Source organism: Mustela nigripes, chromosome 13 (genome assembly GCF_022355385.1).
Source record: "Mustela nigripes isolate SB6536 chromosome 13, MUSNIG.SB6536, whole genome shotgun sequence".
NCBI classification, from domain to species: Eukaryota; Metazoa; Chordata; class Mammalia; order Carnivora; family Mustelidae; genus Mustela; species Mustela nigripes.
In genome coordinates, this window is record NC_081569.1 from 139,970,866 (window position 1) to 139,987,529 (window position 16,664).

General features: G+C 58.7%; 1 protein-coding gene across 1 annotated transcript in view; it reads left to right on the top strand.

Annotated features, from left to right (window-relative positions):
* The first annotated feature begins 261 nt into the window (after positions 1-261).
* Positions 262-16,664, top strand: part of HHIPL1 (HHIP like 1) — a 34,278-nt gene continuing 17,875 nt past the window's right edge. Inside the window, exons 1-6 of the mRNA XM_059373955.1 lie at positions 262-531; positions 5,941-6,587; positions 9,147-9,290; positions 11,426-11,754; positions 12,218-12,344; positions 14,934-15,079. Of these exons, the coding sequence (XP_059229938.1) occupies positions 262-531; positions 5,941-6,587; positions 9,147-9,290; positions 11,426-11,754; positions 12,218-12,344; positions 14,934-15,079 (1,663 nt within the window). The remainder of the gene's footprint in view (positions 532-5,940; positions 6,588-9,146; positions 9,291-11,425; positions 11,755-12,217; positions 12,345-14,933; positions 15,080-16,664) is intronic.

Below are 16,664 nucleotides of genomic sequence, written 5' to 3' on the forward strand. Positions count from 1 at the left end.
TGGAACAGCGGGAACAGAGCTGGCGCCGAGCTCCGAGTTCCGCGCCGCGCCCCTCCTCGTTCAACCCCGCCGGGGCGTCTCCCGACCAGGGGTGTCCTCCCAGCCGCGCCGGTCCCCAACCTCGAGGCCCCTTCCCCCCGCCCCCCCGGGGCTCCCGGGGCACGCGGGGCCGGGACGCCCGCCCCCCGCCGCCGCCGCCTCCTCCTCCTCCTCCTCCTCCGCGGGCCGGGCCGGGCCGGGCCGGGGCGGAGCGGCGGCGGCATGGCGGGCGGGCGGGCCGGGCCGGGGGCGCTGCTGGCCCTGCTGGCGCTGCGGGCGCTCGGGGCGGCGGCGCACCCGCAGTGCCTGGACTTCAGGCCGCCCTTCCGGCCGCCGCAGCCGCTGCGCTTCTGCGCGCAGTACTCGGCCTTCGGCTGCTGCACCCCCGAGCAGGACGCGGCGCTGGCCGGCCGCTTCGGAGCCCTGGCGGCGCGCGTGGACGCCGCCGAGTGGGCCGCGTGCGCCGGCTACGCGCTCGACCTTTTGTGCCAGGTGAGCCGGCGCGCGTCGGGGCCTCGGTGGCCGGGCGGGAGGGCGCCGGGGACAGCCCCCGCCGGGCGGCGATAGAGGGCGGGCGGCGGGCTTTGGAACCGCGGGCCCCGGGCGGGGTCATCCCGCGCGGGGCGGGGAGCCGGACTTTGCCATTCATTAGTTTCGTGACTTAGACATTCTCCCGGCCTCAGTTTCCCCTTGGGAAGCAAGAGGACCAGACACACCGATGTCATCGCTCCCTTGGAGTTCGGGGGTCCCCTCTCTTCCGGGACCTCCTGAAGTCAGCCCCTCAGTGTCCCGGCCTCCAGGAGCCCCGCCCTTATGGGGCTACCAGGATGGGAAGGCTTTGTCCCTCTCAGTGCTTCCCTCCCCCCCCCCCCCCAACTGCCCCAGGGGAGGCGGGAACAGTCTGGACCTGCGGGGAGCAGGGAGCGGGGTGATGAGCTAGACTTGGGTTTGTGGAGGAGTATGGGGGACGCTGCTCCCAGTGAGGGCCCCTCCCCTGCCCTGAGGACACCATCTCAGAGCCCCCGCCCCCTTCCTGGACCAACTAAGGGGCGCTCACACCCTGGGTGAGCCAGGGCGACGTCTCTGGCCCTTCCCGCCCCCACCGGTTCCTGCTGTACCCTCCCTGGGAGCGCCCCCACCAGGCAGAGGGGCTCTCATCCTTTCGGACCACCTGAGGGACATATCCCTTTGGTGTAACCTCTCAGTCCCATCCCCTCTGAGGGCAGAGCCCCTGCTTCTGCCCCCACAGGACTGTGCTCTGGCTGCTCCTTTTCCTCCTGCATGGGTCTGATTCTGGAGTGACTGACCAGAATCCCTGGGGAAATGGAGTCGAGGCCAGAAAGCCCTTAGACTGGCCCTGGCCCACTGTCCAGGCAGCGAGACCTGGGTGGAAGTGTCTTGCCAGGCAGCCTCGCTGACAGCCTGCAGCCAGCCGGGGGAAGGGCAGGAGGGCAGGCTTGGAGTTAGGCTTACTGGGTTGATCTGGGTCCTGCCGCTTCCTGGCTCTGCAGCCCTGGGGAGGTCACCACGGCACATCATTGCATCATCTTTAAAATGGGGGCACTCCTAGGCGTCCCTCAGAGTTGCCACACAGACTAAAGGGCACATACTCAGGGCTCAGTGGAGGATTCGGGTGGGATTTCTCTAGTGCCTCTTTGGCCTTCAGTGGCTTCTCAGCCCTAGGCAGGGACGCAGTGGGGCCCAGAGGCCAATTCAGAAAAAGCCCAGAGAGACAGGGACTTGCTCAGTGGTCACACAGCTCAGGCATGGCCATGCTGGGCACCTGGCGCACACTCGGTGCCATGCGAGTGGGCCATCGGGGTCAGGAATAAGAAGGCCTGGGAGCGGATGAGGAAGGGAGCCCTGGGGAGCGCCAGAGCGCAAAGCCCCTGTGCTGGGCATCTCAGGGGAGCCAGAATGGTCTGGTCAAGCATCTGTCTCACTAGCCTGGGGGCGCCTTGGAACCCGGCCCTTCCCCCTGTGGTCACACGCTGGTTCATGTAGCCACGCCACATTTGGTAATTGAGCACTTACTACGCGCTAGGCTCAGCAGGGCAAATCAGGTGGGCGGGTCCTAGGAGGAGGAAGGGAAGGGTCAGTCCTCCTACCCCTCGCTGCAGGAGGCTCTCCTCTTTCCTTGAGACTCTTCCCAGCAGGGCTTGGCCTTGGGCAGCCAGTGGTGGAATGGCCACTAGCCCTTTACCCCAGGCGTCTCTGAGAGTGACCTCACGTCTGGAGTGAACTTGGATGGGAGTGGAGGTTGGATCACAGTTTCTCTGGCAGGGAGGGCAGGAGAGTGCTCGGGGGAGGCCCATGATGCCTGGGAGCCAGGGCCCTGTCTGGATTCATCACCTCTTGATTTCCACCCTGGGAGGTGGCCACGGGCCTTATTTACAAAGTTCAGTCAATGACAGCACTGAAGCATTCGCATCTGCCGTAGGGAGGCGGGGTCCCATGGAAACATGCTCGCTCCCACAGTCCCCTCCAGAGCCTGCCCCCCGTCAGGCCCCTGCAACTCCTTCAGGCGCCCAGAATGGCTCCTTAGCTGGAGGGTGACTGTCCCTTGTGGCCCCTTCAGACTCTTTCTGAGGGCTTCGCCCTTATCCAGCCAATGCCTGTGTCATCAAGAGGAAAAAAGGCAGCTTGGGACACATGGCCCCCAGGTTCCTAGTGTGCACACCACGACCTTCCTGGATAACTGAGCTTGCCTCTCTGTGTAACCAGAAGTCATCCAATCTGGTTTCTGATGGAAATCTATGTGGAACATCTCCTGCGGGCACATGTACTGGACCAACGTTTCCCCAGAGCCTGTTAGGACCTGGCCCTGTGCTGGGTCCTGGGCCCCAGAGGCAGTTGGCAAGTCACAAGCCCAGCCTCAAAAGTCCCCTTGTTCAAGTCAGGAGACAGACACACCGATCTTATCAGAACACATAAAAGCCTTCCCAAGGGTGACTGAACACTATGGGGCATGGGGACAAAGGCTGTACTTTCCTTGGAAAAGTCAGGGAAGCCTTCCTGGAAGAGGAAACATTGAGAGTTCATCTAGTTTGAGCATTTACTGAACAACACATGCATCATCTCATTTATTCCTCCCAACAACTCTGAGGTTGGAATTCCTTTCTCCTTTTATAGATGACGATGACACAGGCACAGAGAGGTTAAGGAACTTGCCCAAGGTCACACAGGGAATAGTAAACTCAGTTTGCAGTACACTCTAACTCCAAAGCCCTTCCCTTAATAACTCTCTCATATTGCCTGTTTTCTTGGAGCCCCACTGTGTGCTGGATGGTCTCATAGTCTGCGGGACAGATAGACATACCAAGAGATAATCAAGTCCTAGGCAGACAGACCGGCTGAGTCATCTCTCGCCATGGGGAGGTGCCAGCACAAGTGGAAAGTTCACCCCACAAGCCACAGTTACATTCTGATGATGTTGTGTCTGAGGTGCGGGCAGAGAGCCGGGAGAGCATGCAATAGGGCTAGGGGTGGGAGTCCTGGGAGGGCGTGGGGGGAGTCCGAGAAGGCTTCTCAGTTAGGCCTGGAGCCATAAATAGGAGTTTGCCAGATGTGGAAATGGGAGAGGAGGAAGTATCCTCCCAAGAGAACACCATGTGCAAGGTCTCAGCCTTCCTAAGGAACAGGTGTAGACTATAGAAATTTTGGGGACTCAGGGCGGTGAGTCACGGATGTCCCCAAGCCCACAGTGGCTGTTTCTGGGCAGCAGGCTGTTTGCTTCCACGCTGAATGGCCCAGGCGGCTGAGCAATGTGATACTATACCAGTTTTTCTTGGGTTTTCTCCTGCCTCTTCCATTGATTGTCCTTGCCAGCAGTGATCACGACACTCCCCTGTCCTGTCCTGCTTTTGGATTGCTTGGGTCTGAGGACCAAGTTTGCATTGTGTTTAAGTAAGAGTACACAGGCCACGAGTAAGGGCTTGCCGGGCCCAGCGTTGGGTGCGTGGAGGCTCAAATTCCAGCCTGGCTGTCCCTGGAGGCCTCTGTGCTCCCTCTCTAGCTCTGGGCTGGGCTTTGACCAGCGGAGGGCACTCAGACTGGCTTCTAGAAGTCTCTTCTAGTCCTGTCATGTCTCTGGGGCTGAGGACGGTGTCTAGCACATAGTCTGTGTCCATCCGGTCAGTGCTTGCTAAAGGAAACACTGCTCACTAATCCGGGGAGAGCGGCGGTCCAGGAGTCATGAGGGCTGGGTCTGAGCCCTGGTGTAACCACTTCTTGGCACAGGGCCTTCCTAGAGCCTCAGTTCCTCATCTATAGAATGGGAGTCACAGTGACCTTACCTTGCAAAAATTAAGTGAGGCGTGTGTGCGTGCCGACCCTTCCTAGCCCAGCCAGAGCTGCTGGCCGGACATGTGGGAGGCTCCGGGGGGCCGTGAGGGAGATGGTACTGCGTAGCGACCTCATCAGCGAAGGGTGACACGGGAAACGTGGTCTTCGTGTCTGGGCCCGGGACAGCGGCTGACCAGAGACCAACCACACGTCGCCAAGTGGCCCTCAGCCTCACAGTAGCACTAATGTGCCAGGAGGACAAGGCCGTGGTGTGACCACAGTCGTTGAAAGGGAGGGCGTCACCCTTGGCCCAGGGCCTGAACACACACGCCAGAGGGCAGTCTGCCCCCTCCTGTCCCTGGAGGCCTCCTGCTGGAACTCAGCCTGGCCCAGCCAGCAGAGGGGGAGCGTGGTTCGAAGAAGCCATCCCCACCGTGAATCAGGACCTTCTGCTGGACAGGGTGGAGGGCAGAACACTTTATCCATCAGCTCCCTCCTCCCAGGGCTCAAAGTTTGGCCCCAGGAGGCATGAACGCTCCATATTCCAGATCGTGCCCATAGGGGTACTGCGTGGGGCCCCCAGTGTCTCATCAGTGGGGGACCCTCAGCAGGGGCCAGGGAGGCCGAGGGTGGCTGCGCCATCTGCCCCCAGAGCAAGAGGTCAGCTCAAGACCCCACCTGAGGTTTCTGAGCAAGGGAGGAAGAAAGGGCTGGGGCTGGCGGGGGAGGGGGGTGGGACATGTGGGCAGGTGTGTAACCAGCTTGCCACAAGACAGACTCCTCAGAGCTGGGGAGGGCGGGGCTGACCCCAGACCAAACCCCTACCCCTCCGCACTGACCGAATGGCATTGAATGACACTGCGGGGGGACTTGTGCCTCAGTCCCCCGTCTGCAGCACTCTTCCGTTCGTGGGCCTTTGTGAAGGTTGAGTAATGGAGGAAGGAGCGCCGTTCACTGTCTAGGGCAGGTCAGGTAAGTTAGTGCCCAGCACACGCCCTAAGCACTCACTCTGGCCCCGCTCTGTGCTAGGCACTGTGAGGTTCTGGGACACACAGTGACCAGACTGACAAAACACCTGCCCTCGTAGGATTTAGGTTCCAAGGAAGATAGACAGTAAACACTCAGACACATTAAGTTTTATTATGATACCGAGTCCTGGTAAGGTTTTTTATTTGGGGTTTCTTGGTGGGGGGCAGTTTAAGCAGAGTCGGAGGCTAAGAGGTACTTGGGGTGGGGGATGTGTGCTCTCTGAGGAGCTGTCCCTTAAGTGGGGAGTAAGTCACGCCGATATAGGGCTGGGGCATTGTATGTAAAACTGTCTCAGACCCTTTCTGGCGCCCAGTAGGGGCTCAAGGTCAGCTGCTGCCGCTAGTGGTAGTAGTAGTGGTTGTGGCTGCTCGTGCCGACAGAAGCAATAGGGCAAGGGGAAGAGGGTAAGGGGACAGGAGGGTGAGGGTTGCAGCCAGCGAGGAGAGTTCCCGTGTTGCTAGACAGATGGCGTTGTCCCCACTTTACAGGCTGGCAGCCTGAGGCTCTAGCAGGTGGGTACCGGGCCAGCGGTCACGCAGCTGGTATGCACCTGCCCACAGCATCCCGGGGCTGGCCCTGTCCCTGCAGGAATGCTCGCCGTACGCGGCCCACCTCTACGATGCCGAGGACCCGTCCACGCCCCTGCGCACTGTGCCCGGGCTCTGCGAGGACTACTGTCTGGACATGTGGCAGACGTGTCGGGGCCTGTTCCGCCACCTGTCGCCTGACCGAGAGCTCTGGGCCTTGGAGGGCAACCGGGCCAAGTTCTGCCGCTACCTGTCGCTGGACGACGTGGACTACTGCTTCCCCTACCTGCTGGTCAACGAGAACCTCAACTCCAACCTGGGCCGCGTGGTGGCCGACGCCAAGGGCTGCCTGCAGCTGTGCCTGGAGGAAGTGGCCAATGGGCTGCGCAACCCCGTGGCCATGGTGCACGCACAGGATGGCACCCACCGCTTCTTCGTGGCCGAGCAGGTGGGGCTGGTGTGGGCCTACCTGCCCAACCGCTCGCGGCTGGAGAAGCCCTTCCTGAACATCAGCCGGGCGGTGCTCACCTCGCCCTGGGAGGGCGACGAGCGGGGCTTCCTGGGCATAGCCCTCCACCCCAGCTTCCGGCACAACGGCAAGCTCTACGTCTACTACTCCGTGGGGTTCGGCTTCGACGAATGGATCCGCATCAGCGAGTTCCGGGTGTCCGCGGACGACGTCAACACCGTGGACCACGGCTCGGAGAGGTGCTTTCCCTGGAGGGGCCCCGCCGGGGCGGGGAGGGGGGCAGGGCTGGGATTGGGCTGGCGGGGGCCGGTACGCACAGGGTGGACCTGCACCGGTCTTAAACCCTCCATCACACCCGGTGAGGGGGGCTGAGCCCGTGTTTTGGGCTCGGCACCCCAGGATCATGTCCAGACTTCTGGATCAGCCACTGCGGGTGGTTTGTTGCATTCGATTCTCCTAGCGCCCGATGAGGGTAGCAGTAGGCTCCCCATTTCCCAGGTGAGGAAGTGGAGGCTTGGAGAGGTGAAATACCGGCCAGGCCACACAGCGGGAAGCCTCAGAGCTGGAATCCCGGTGTGTCTGTCTCCTGAGCTCCACCTTCCACTTCCCCTCCCCCGACCCTCTGCCCCCCCACCCCAGCAGGTGTATTCAGCCCCCTCAACGTGAGCCCCATCTCTGTGTATTATCCGTGCCCCCCATGAAGGGCATTTGCATCAGTCTGGGTCCAACGGGAAAATAAATCCCGTGCCAAGTAGTAGGTCAACAGGCAGGACTGGATACTGGAAATTAGTTCCTCAGGCATTAGAAATGAAAGAGCAACCTGGGGAGGAAGTAAGGTAAGCCTGAATTTCCCGGAGGAAGCTGTCTCCACCTCTCGGGCTGGAGGGTCGAGGTGAGAAGGTGGGGTTGCTAGAGCCCCAGAGCAGGAGGCAGCTGGAAACACAGTGGGTCTGGGCAGTGGAGCCAGGGAGGAAGTGGAGCTGCGGCCAAGGCTTGTCCAGCAGAGAGAGAGAGAGAAGGCAAGCGCGTGAGCGCGGGCGCTGGGGAGAAATACCCTGGCTTCTCCCTTCCTCCCACCTTTCAGTCTCCTGCCAGAGCCTTCCATTGGCTGTCCCTAGCTGCGGGCCAGCCAGCAAAGGAGCATGGGAAATGTAGTTTGCAGGATCCCAGTCTTTGACTTAGAGAGCAGGTAGGGGCCGAACAGGACTGATCTGAGGCAAAAAGGCAAATAATGGCACATTGGACAATTAATAAAACTAAAATCTTGACATTGAAAGTATAAAAAGGAGAAGGAATCAAATAGGCTGGCTAACATGAAGGCTAATGTAGGTCTTGTCATGCAGCGTTAATTTTGACTGTGAGCATCCTGACAGCCAGAGCGAAAGGAGAAAGCATAATTCTCATTATCTGATACGAGGCTGAGCAACCCGTTCTCCAAGAGATACCAAGTTATCACATGGCTCATACCGAGAGACAAAGGGACAGAATGGATGTGCTTCATTGCTAACTTTTCAAAAAGGATTCCTGGTAAAAACAGAAGGTGGAACACACAGTATAGAGAGGAGTCTATTTCAGAGTGAGTGTTCAGTGAGGGTCCTCTGGGGACCTGTCAAGCACAAGCCTCTAACTTGACTCACACAGGGAGAGGTAGGGGCTCAGGGAGGAGCCAAGACCAAGTGGTCACCCTTGCCCAAGTCAGCTGTCAGTCCTTGTTCCCAGGGCTGGGATCCCCGTGGTAGGTGGACGTCTCACAGTCCAAGCTGTCCTTTCCAGGGAGGACTTGGTGTCTGGGGCTCTGTTTCACCCCCCAAGTGATGTATATTGGCCTCGATGGAGAGATTTCCAGTCTTGGTTCCAGAGCCCTTAAGTCCTGGGTTCAAGTTACTTGACCTTCCTGTGCCTTGGTTTTTCTTCTCAGTATTAATAAGAGATTAGTTAAGTCAGTGACCTATCCTGGAAAGCCTAAGCAAACAGGGATTTGGCTACAAAGGAACTGGGAGGATCTGGAGAAGGAAAAGGGGAAGGTCAAAGTGACCTAAAGATTAGTAATTGCAAGAACCCGGGGGATCAGAACAGAAAACGTCTTTCTGCTGCTAAGTTTGCTGCTCCTGGTACCAAGATGTCTGGGTGGAACCCAACAGTCCCCCTTTGCGAGCCACTGTTCCCATTCCTGCAACCACCCCTTCTGGAGGCAGTGCCAGAAGCCAGCGAAGTGCGACTTCTCCTGTCTTCTTGCCTTTCCACTCCACTGGAACCCTAACCAGAAGCCAGCTGGCTGGCCATGCAGCAGAAGGCCACGGCCTTAAAGCAGATCCCTGAGGGCTTGAGTGTGTAACTGAGCACAACCCACCCCGTGCAGCCCACCTCCTTAGAAATTACAGTACACAACGAATGACAGGTGTGTGTAGAAAGTGCTTGTCTCATGTGGCTGGTAGGCAGGTAGTTATGATTAAGAAGAAACCTTTTGTGCCAGTGACTTGGGCACTGGGGAGGTAGAAGTGGGGAACAGTAGGAAGACCTGAGTTCCAGTCCCAGCCCTGCTACCTATGGGCTGTGTGACCTTGGACAAGTTGCTCAACCTCTCTGAGCCTCTGGTTCCTCCTTAGCACAATGGAGTGAATTATCCCTGCCCAGCCTACTAGACCCTTACAAAAATCACCTGCTACAAAATATATGAAAAGTCTTTTCAAGTGCAAAATGGCATCCAAGAGAGAGGTTTTATTGGTGTGATCTTGTTTTGTGTTTTTGGCTGAGGTTGGTGTTTTTTTGTTTGATGGGTGTCGCCTGTCTTCTTTTAGGATAATCCTGGAGATCGAAGAACCAGCCTCGAACCACAATGGGGGCCAGCTGCTGTTCGGGGATGATGGGTACCTCTACATCTTTACTGGTGATGGCGGGATGGCCGGAGACCCCTTTGGGAAGTTCGGAAATGCTCAAAACAAGTATGTTCTGCTTTGGGCTGGCCAGTGGGTTGGTTTATATACTGTTCTGCAGGGGGACTTCCTTCCTCAACCATGCAGCATAGGGCAGTAAGTAGAAAGGGCTTGGGGTCCCAGCTCAGTCTGCAGCTAGCCAGTGGGGGACCCCCATCAAGTCACTTCTACTCACCGGTTGGAGAGAAGAATATAATCTCCAGGGGGAGACTTGTCATGAGGAGTAAAGGTGATTGTGTTTGCGAGGGGCAGGCATAGAACCCACTTGTCACGGATGCCTGATAAAGGACATCAGAGAGCCTCTGGGAAGTCAGCCCAGCCCTGCTCGAATCAGAGGAAGGAAAGGGAGCCTTCCCAGACCAAATGGGGAGTGTGAGCTGGTCAGAGCAGGGCTGTATGAGAAACTGAGGCTCAGGCTTGCTGTTGTACTTCTGGGCTTGAGAAGATGGCCTGCTGATCTTCGATCTTCTCCTACACACACACACACACACACACACACACGCACGCTGTCAATGAGGATATCTAGGGCAGCCTCTTCCATTCTCTTAGCAAAAATGACAAAACCTTCCTTAGCCCAGAAAGTAAAAATAGCGAGGGTGATGTTGATTACAGTAATTAAAGTGTTCGCAGTCCGTGACGTGCGCTTTCATACGTGACAGTGTAAGAATCCCTGCAGCCTTCTCATGTTTGGGATGTGTTTAGCGATGTAGTGGGGAAAATAGAAATTAAGGATTTGGGGATAATTGGACGGAACTTAAAACATTATTTTGCTGCTATGAGTTTTGCCCACTTGCATCATAAAGCTGGCTGCAAGGCGTGGGGGCTCAGGGTGGGATCGGAAGCTTCGTGCCCAGCTGGCTGGAGCGCGTCAGGGGGCTCCTCAGAGCAAGACATAAGAGACCACAAATGGGGGATTAACCATGGGGGATTCCTGGGTGGGAGCCCCTTCCAGGGTTAAAGAAGGCACTGCTGAGACGTCTGATGGTGAGCTGGAGGCTGAGGTGCGGACACTGGGCTGGAATGAGGGTACACAGCCGTGCACACTGCTCAGTCCTGCCGGAAAAGCAGTGGGGCAGGGCAGGAATGGGGGGGCACTAGAGTGCTCAAAGCGAAGACACGAGCCAGGTGATAAGGAGGTGCTCTAGAGAGCTCTCCTCGCTCTTGGGGCCCCAGAAACTCATGTTGCCTGGTGCCATGGGAGTGGCCCAACCAGCCCAGAGCTGCCTGGGGGAGTGGCAAGTTGTCCCCCTCGGCAGCCTGGGTGGCCTCATCTCTGAGGTGGGGGTGGTGGGTGTGGCATGTGCGATGAAGGGCTGCTGAGGCCTGTCTGACATGGGGCCATTCTGCCCCCTCATGTCCTCGATGGTGAGAGAGAAAGCAAGGACTCCAGCCTCCCATTTCCTGCTGAGATCTGCAGCGTTTTCTCTCCCCGTGCCTGAGCCCTCCCCTGTACTTCTGCACTTGACTTCGATTACGGCCGTTCACTCGCCAAACACTGAATGAGCCCCTTCCACATTCCGGTCACTGTCTTGAGTGTTGGAAGAAAACTGTCCATCTGAGTCCTGGGGGAGTGTTTTCACTCCCTGGGACAACCCTGTAAGAAGACAGGAGGGAAAGGGAGCACCCTCACCTGGCAGCGAGGAGACAGGCATGGGGAAGTTGGGAAGAGTGTTGTGGCCGCGAGCCTGGGTTTCTGGGGTCCTGCTGTGTGTGCCCACCTTTTACAGCCCACCCTTTACTAGCCGTGTGACAACAGGGCACGTTATGTGACCTTTCTGAGCTCAGCTGCCCCATCTCTAAGAGGGCATCACAGTGGTACTCACCGACCTAAAAGGTTGGTGGTGAGGATGAGATGGGACAGGAGAGGGTGAGTATGTCCAACGCTTCCCGCTGCTTGGCACATGAGAAGGTGCCCCAGAAATGCTGAATCAATGAATGAACGCATGCATGCCTGAATGCGGGTACCTAGCTGGTAAGCAGCTAGGGAGGACTTGAACCAGGGTCTCTGGCCCCACAGCCTAGGCTGGCCTTGGCCTGGCCCGGCACCTTCCGTAGGCTGCCCCGGGTGCCCTGGGGTGAACCCTGGCTCTGGCTGAGCCGAGCTGCGCCTTGTCCACCACCCCCCCCCCCGCCCCGCCCCGCAGGTCGGCGCTGCTGGGCAAGGTGCTGCGCATCGACGTGGACCGCAACGAGCGCGGCCCCCTCTACCGCATTCCGCGGGACAACCCGTTCGTGGACGACCCCTCCGCGCGGCCCGAGGTCTACGCCCTGGGCGTGCGCAACATGTGGCGCTGCTCGTTCGACCGCGGCGACCCCGCAACCGGCGCGGGCCGCGGGCGCCTCTTCTGCGGAGACGTGGGCCAGAACAAGTTCGAGGAGGTGGACCTGGTGGAGCGCGGCGGCAACTACGGCTGGCGCGCCCGCGAAGGCTTCGAGTGTTACGACCGCAAGCTCTGCGCCAACGCCTCCCTCGGTGACCGCGCCCCCGGGGGCCCACCTCCCCGGCTCTGCATCCCCCCTCCCATGGTTGTGCTCAGTGCCTCCCTTGTGCCCCCCGCGCCCCCGTGGCGCATCGAGACCGCCCCGAGCTCCTGGAGATGCTCATACCCCATGCCATGGGGTGTGCGCCAGTGCCTGCCTCCGGACCTGGTGCACCCCCATCCTGGATCTCCCCTCGCCTCTCCCCGCCTCCCCAGCGCTGCAGGGCTGCTCCTGGCTCTCCCTACCCACCCCATCCCTGCAAACCCGTGCTCTCTCTTCCCCACCCTATCCAAGCCCTAAGCACCTTCCTCCTTCCTGACTCCGTGGGGCCCTCAACTCCAGCCCTCCCGGTGACCTCACCTCTTCTTGCCCCTCTAGACTCAGACCACCTACCACGCTCATTGTGGGGGAGGGGCTGCCCGGCAAGCTCATCCCAGCTTCTCCCCTCTCTGCAGATGACATCCTGCCCATTTTCGCCTACCCGCACAAACTGGGCAAGTCTGTCACCGGAGGCTATGTGTACCGGGGCTGCGAGTACCCCAACCTGAACGGCCTCTACATTTTTGGCGATTTTATGAGTGGGTAAGTGGCCCATGGGCTCCGGTGCCAAGCAGCTGCTGCCCCTGGCTTGCTGTAGAAAGCAGGGTACGGGTGCACTGTGTGTGGTGCCCGCAGGGGGCACATGGTCGCTGCCCTCCGACTGGGACCTCCGAGCAGGAGCCAAGCAGGTGTCCTCCTCTGGGAGGAAGTCGGGAGTCTCATCTCAGGAAGCAGCCTAACCCGCCCCCTGTCTCCGGATAGTCTTCCCGAGCCTTGCTGGCTGCCTCGAGCAGCGCCATGAAGGCTCGACTCCCAGCCACAGACGGGAGGCTTGTTGACGTGCAGCCCCCTTGGGCTTCCCCTCCCACCGGACAGTCATGGGCTCCAAGCCTGACAGCGGTGCTGGGGGGCAGGGAGCGCACAGGTGGAGGTGGGGGCAACAGGAACAGCTTCCTCAACAGACTCTGGGCCGCCTGGTTTCCCCAGAAGCCAGGACCTGCCTCTCATTTCACGGACTGACTGGGTTTCTGGGGAGAATTCCTCTAGAAGAGTCTGGAGAGGTCATTCTGCTGGGGAGGGGGAAGCTGGGGCTCCAGCCAGGGGCTGACTGTGGGGGTCCCTGGTGCCTTGTTGAGCCAGCCAGGGGCTCCAAGTAAAGATTTCTCTCCCTTCCTTCCTTCCTTCCTTTCTTTTTAAGTTCATGGGGTACCTGACTGGCTCAGACAGTAGACTATGTGACTCTTGATCTGGGCCATAAGTTCAAACCCCAGGTTGGGGATAGAGATGACTTAAAAATAAAATCTTAAAAAAAAAAAATGTATCTGAGATTGCTGCGTCGGATCCTGGCCCACTTAGTCGCTGTGTGACCTTGAGTCAGTTACGTCACCTCTCCGTGCTTCCGTGTCCTCATCTGTAAGAGGGAGATGATAACAGTACTTGCTTCCTCGGGTTGGAGGACTGAGTCAGTTAAGACACATACACCACTTGGAATCTAGTTTGCGCTCAGTATCTGGTGGCTCCTAGTTTTTCCTAGCTGGGGCGCCCGGCTGGCTCAGGTGGTAGAGCAGGAGACCCTTCATCGCAGGGTTGAGTTCAAGCCCCACACTGGGCATGGAGCCTCCTCAAAGAAAAAGCAAAATTAAAAAAAAAAAAATTATTCCCACCCTAGCCTCTCCACATGAGGACACCTGGACAGGGTCCCCAGGAGTAAACACCAGGAGCTATGGAAGCTCGAGGCTAGCCAGATAATTCCCATCTCTTGCAGGCTGCTGCTGTGAGATTGGTTTGTGGCCTGCACATGGCCAGCTGGGGCCGAGGGAGAAGCCTGACCTGGGCCTCTGGGTGCTGGGGCCTCTTCCCTTAGGGTCTGCCTCTCCTGCTCAGCTTTTCCATCTGGGAATGGGTCTAGATGAAGCCTCTCTTTCTCTCTCTCTCTCTCTTTTTAAAAAATTTATTCATTTAACAAAGAGCACACAAGTAGGGGGAGTGGCAAGCAGAGGGAGGAGGAGAAGCAGACTCCCTACCGAGCAGGGATCCTGATGCAGGCTTTGATCTTGGGACCACTGGGATCACAACCTGGGCCAAAGGCAGATGCTTAACTGACTGAGCCACCAGGAGCCCTCTTTTTTTTTTTTTTTTTTTTTTAAGATTTTGTTTTTTTTTTAAGTAATCTCTACATCCAGTATGAGGCTTGAACTCACAAGATCAAGAGACACATGTTCCACTCACTGAGCCAGCCAGGTGCCCCGAAGCCTCTCTCTGTACCTGATTCTCTTTTCCCCCTCCTGCTGTCCCCTAGGAGTGCTGAAGCCTCCTGTCCACAGAGATTCAACTAATTTTGCTAGCTTTTCCCAAGCCCTTCTGCTGGGTCCGGCTTTATGCCACAGTCAGGGCAACAGAGCTGAAAGCACCTTGCGCCCAAGTCAGGGAGACAAACCCATGCTTGGTCCATTCCAGTCCAGCCTCAGGGAGCCTGTGCTCGGTGCTGGGGGCTCCCAGTGCAGGGGCAGTCAGGAGGGCTTCCCAGAGGAGGGTACGTCCAAGCAGGGTCTGGTGACTGACGGGAGAAGAAGGGAATTAAGGGCAAGATGGGTATACTCTGAAGATGCCCGAGCTCCACCTTGTGTGGGAGTGGAGGCTGCTCCAGAGTCTGCCCGGACTTCTGATCACCAGCCCTGGAGAATTCCTCGGCTCCTGACTGCCTCCCGTGGGTCAGCAGCTGGGGCTGAGCTGACTGGGTAGGGGACAAGCTGGTCACCTTCCCCCGCCCTTCTCTGGTGCAGAGGAGGTACCCAGGGAAGGCTGCAGGCTGGGCCAGCTTTATGAGGGCAGCGGATCCTGACCATCAGACTACAGGGGAGTGTCGAGAGCCTGCACTGTGGGTTGCGGCCCGTGCGTTTGCCAGGACCCCGTGTTCTGAAGGCCCGCACTTGGTTTCATGTTCAGCTCTCACTATCTTGAAATCCTTAGTACTTTTGGAACAAGGGGCCCTGCACGCTTACTTTACACCAGATCCTGCAAATGCTTTAGGGTCCTGGTTCATGAATAACACATGAGTGGGTGGGTGCATGGATGGACCGTGGGTGGGGCTCCCCTGCCAGGCTTGACCGCACAGCTCCTGCTTCTTTGCAGGCGTCTGATGTCCCTCCGAGAGAACGTGGAGACAGGCCAGTGGCGGTACAGCGAGATCTGCATGGGTCGAGGCCAGACCTGTGTGTTCCCGGGCCTCATTAACAACTACTACCCTCACATCATCTCCTTTGCTGAGGATGAGGCTGGTGAGCACTCCTGAGGCCCCAAGGCCTCTCGTTCTGGGCCACATGCCTGGGACGGTTCCCCTGCCCCGTGGGTCCTCTGACCTGGGTGGAGTCTCAGGCCTTCTGGTCCGGGAGCAAGTGGGCGGACCTCTCTCAGGTGTCGGTCCTCAGCAGCCTGGGTTTCTGTCTCCTCATCTGGAAGGTGGGAGCACAGTCCCCACCCCCACTTCCAGCAGACCTGCTTCTGGGCTGTGGAGTGAGGGGACCAGGAAGGGGTTTGTCATGGTGGAAATGCAGGCAGGTGGGGGAAGAGTGTGTCCCAGACCTTCACTGCCCTGGGCGCCTGATGGCCAAGAAATCTGGCCTGTAAAATTAAGCCACATGATCTTCAGAAAGTGGGTGGACACCACCTTCTTGTTAGTGGGTTCCCATTCAGGCTCTTGTATTTTCGATGCAAGGAACAGGGAGGGAGGAGAGAGGATGAAGGGCCCTGGAGACTGGATCCTGCTCCAGCCCCTTTGTCCTTGGCCCCGATTGTCCCTGGACAAAAGCTGAGGGGCCCCCAGTGGGGCCTGGGGGATGCTTGGCAGGGTTGCTAGGCAACGCCCACCCAGGGGCCTTTGGAGGGGTGTCCCCTGCAGGGCCCAGTGCCCAGAGCCCCCAGGCCTAAGTCTGGGAAACCTTTGTTGGATGACACCATCACAGTCTAAATTTTCAAAAGGGCAGTCCCAGCCCCCACTGCCCTCTCAAGCCCACTGGGCTTTGAAAGCCCTTTCTTTCGGTCAGTAGGGGGTTAATGTGTTTGGGAAGGAGGTGCCCCAGGGGCAGAGCCTGGAAGGTGCAGTTCCCAAGGGGCCCTCATTCAGCCATCTGAATGACATCAAGTAACCTTAGCCAGGAGGAGCCTCCTCCAAATCAGCCCAGGGACGGCACATGGCCCAGGGACAGCGTGCTAGTGAGCTTGGGCAGGCAGCCCCTGGAAGGCACAGAGCCCTGGGGTCCAACACAAACAAACCTCCCCCAGCCACCGGCTCTGGCTCTCCAGTTGTTCTTCTGACACTTGCAAATTGCAAAACAAGGACCTCTGCTGGCCCGATGTCCTCCAGGGACAGTCTACACCCCAGAGAAGAGGACGGTGTGGCCTGGGTAGGGCTGGGCAGTGCTGGGTGGGGGAGGGGGAGGCTCCCTGCCTATGCATGGCATTGGGGGCCGTTATTCCCAGCAGATGCGACTGACAGGCCAAGGAGTGGGCCTGGTCACTTTACCAAGGTGGGGCTGGGGGTACCGCACTGGACCTGCCGCCCGGAGGCCTCCCAGGGGAGGGCCCTAAGCTTCAGCTTGGTCAGCCAACGGAAGGCCCTGGAGAAGGGCATTCCAGCCCAAGGTAGCAGCCCGTGCAGGAGTCTTGGGTCGCTCCACAGGGCTGGACAGTTGGTGTGAGGGCTGCATAGCCCAGGAGGGGACAGTGGCTCCCAGAGGCTTCTCTCCAGAAAGAGGCCCAGAGAGGGAAGTGACAGCCCAAGACTGCACAGCAAATTCATGCCTGTGCCTCTGGGGGGCGGTCAGAGGTCCCTGAGCACTCAGCACCCTGCCCTCCCCTGCCCCC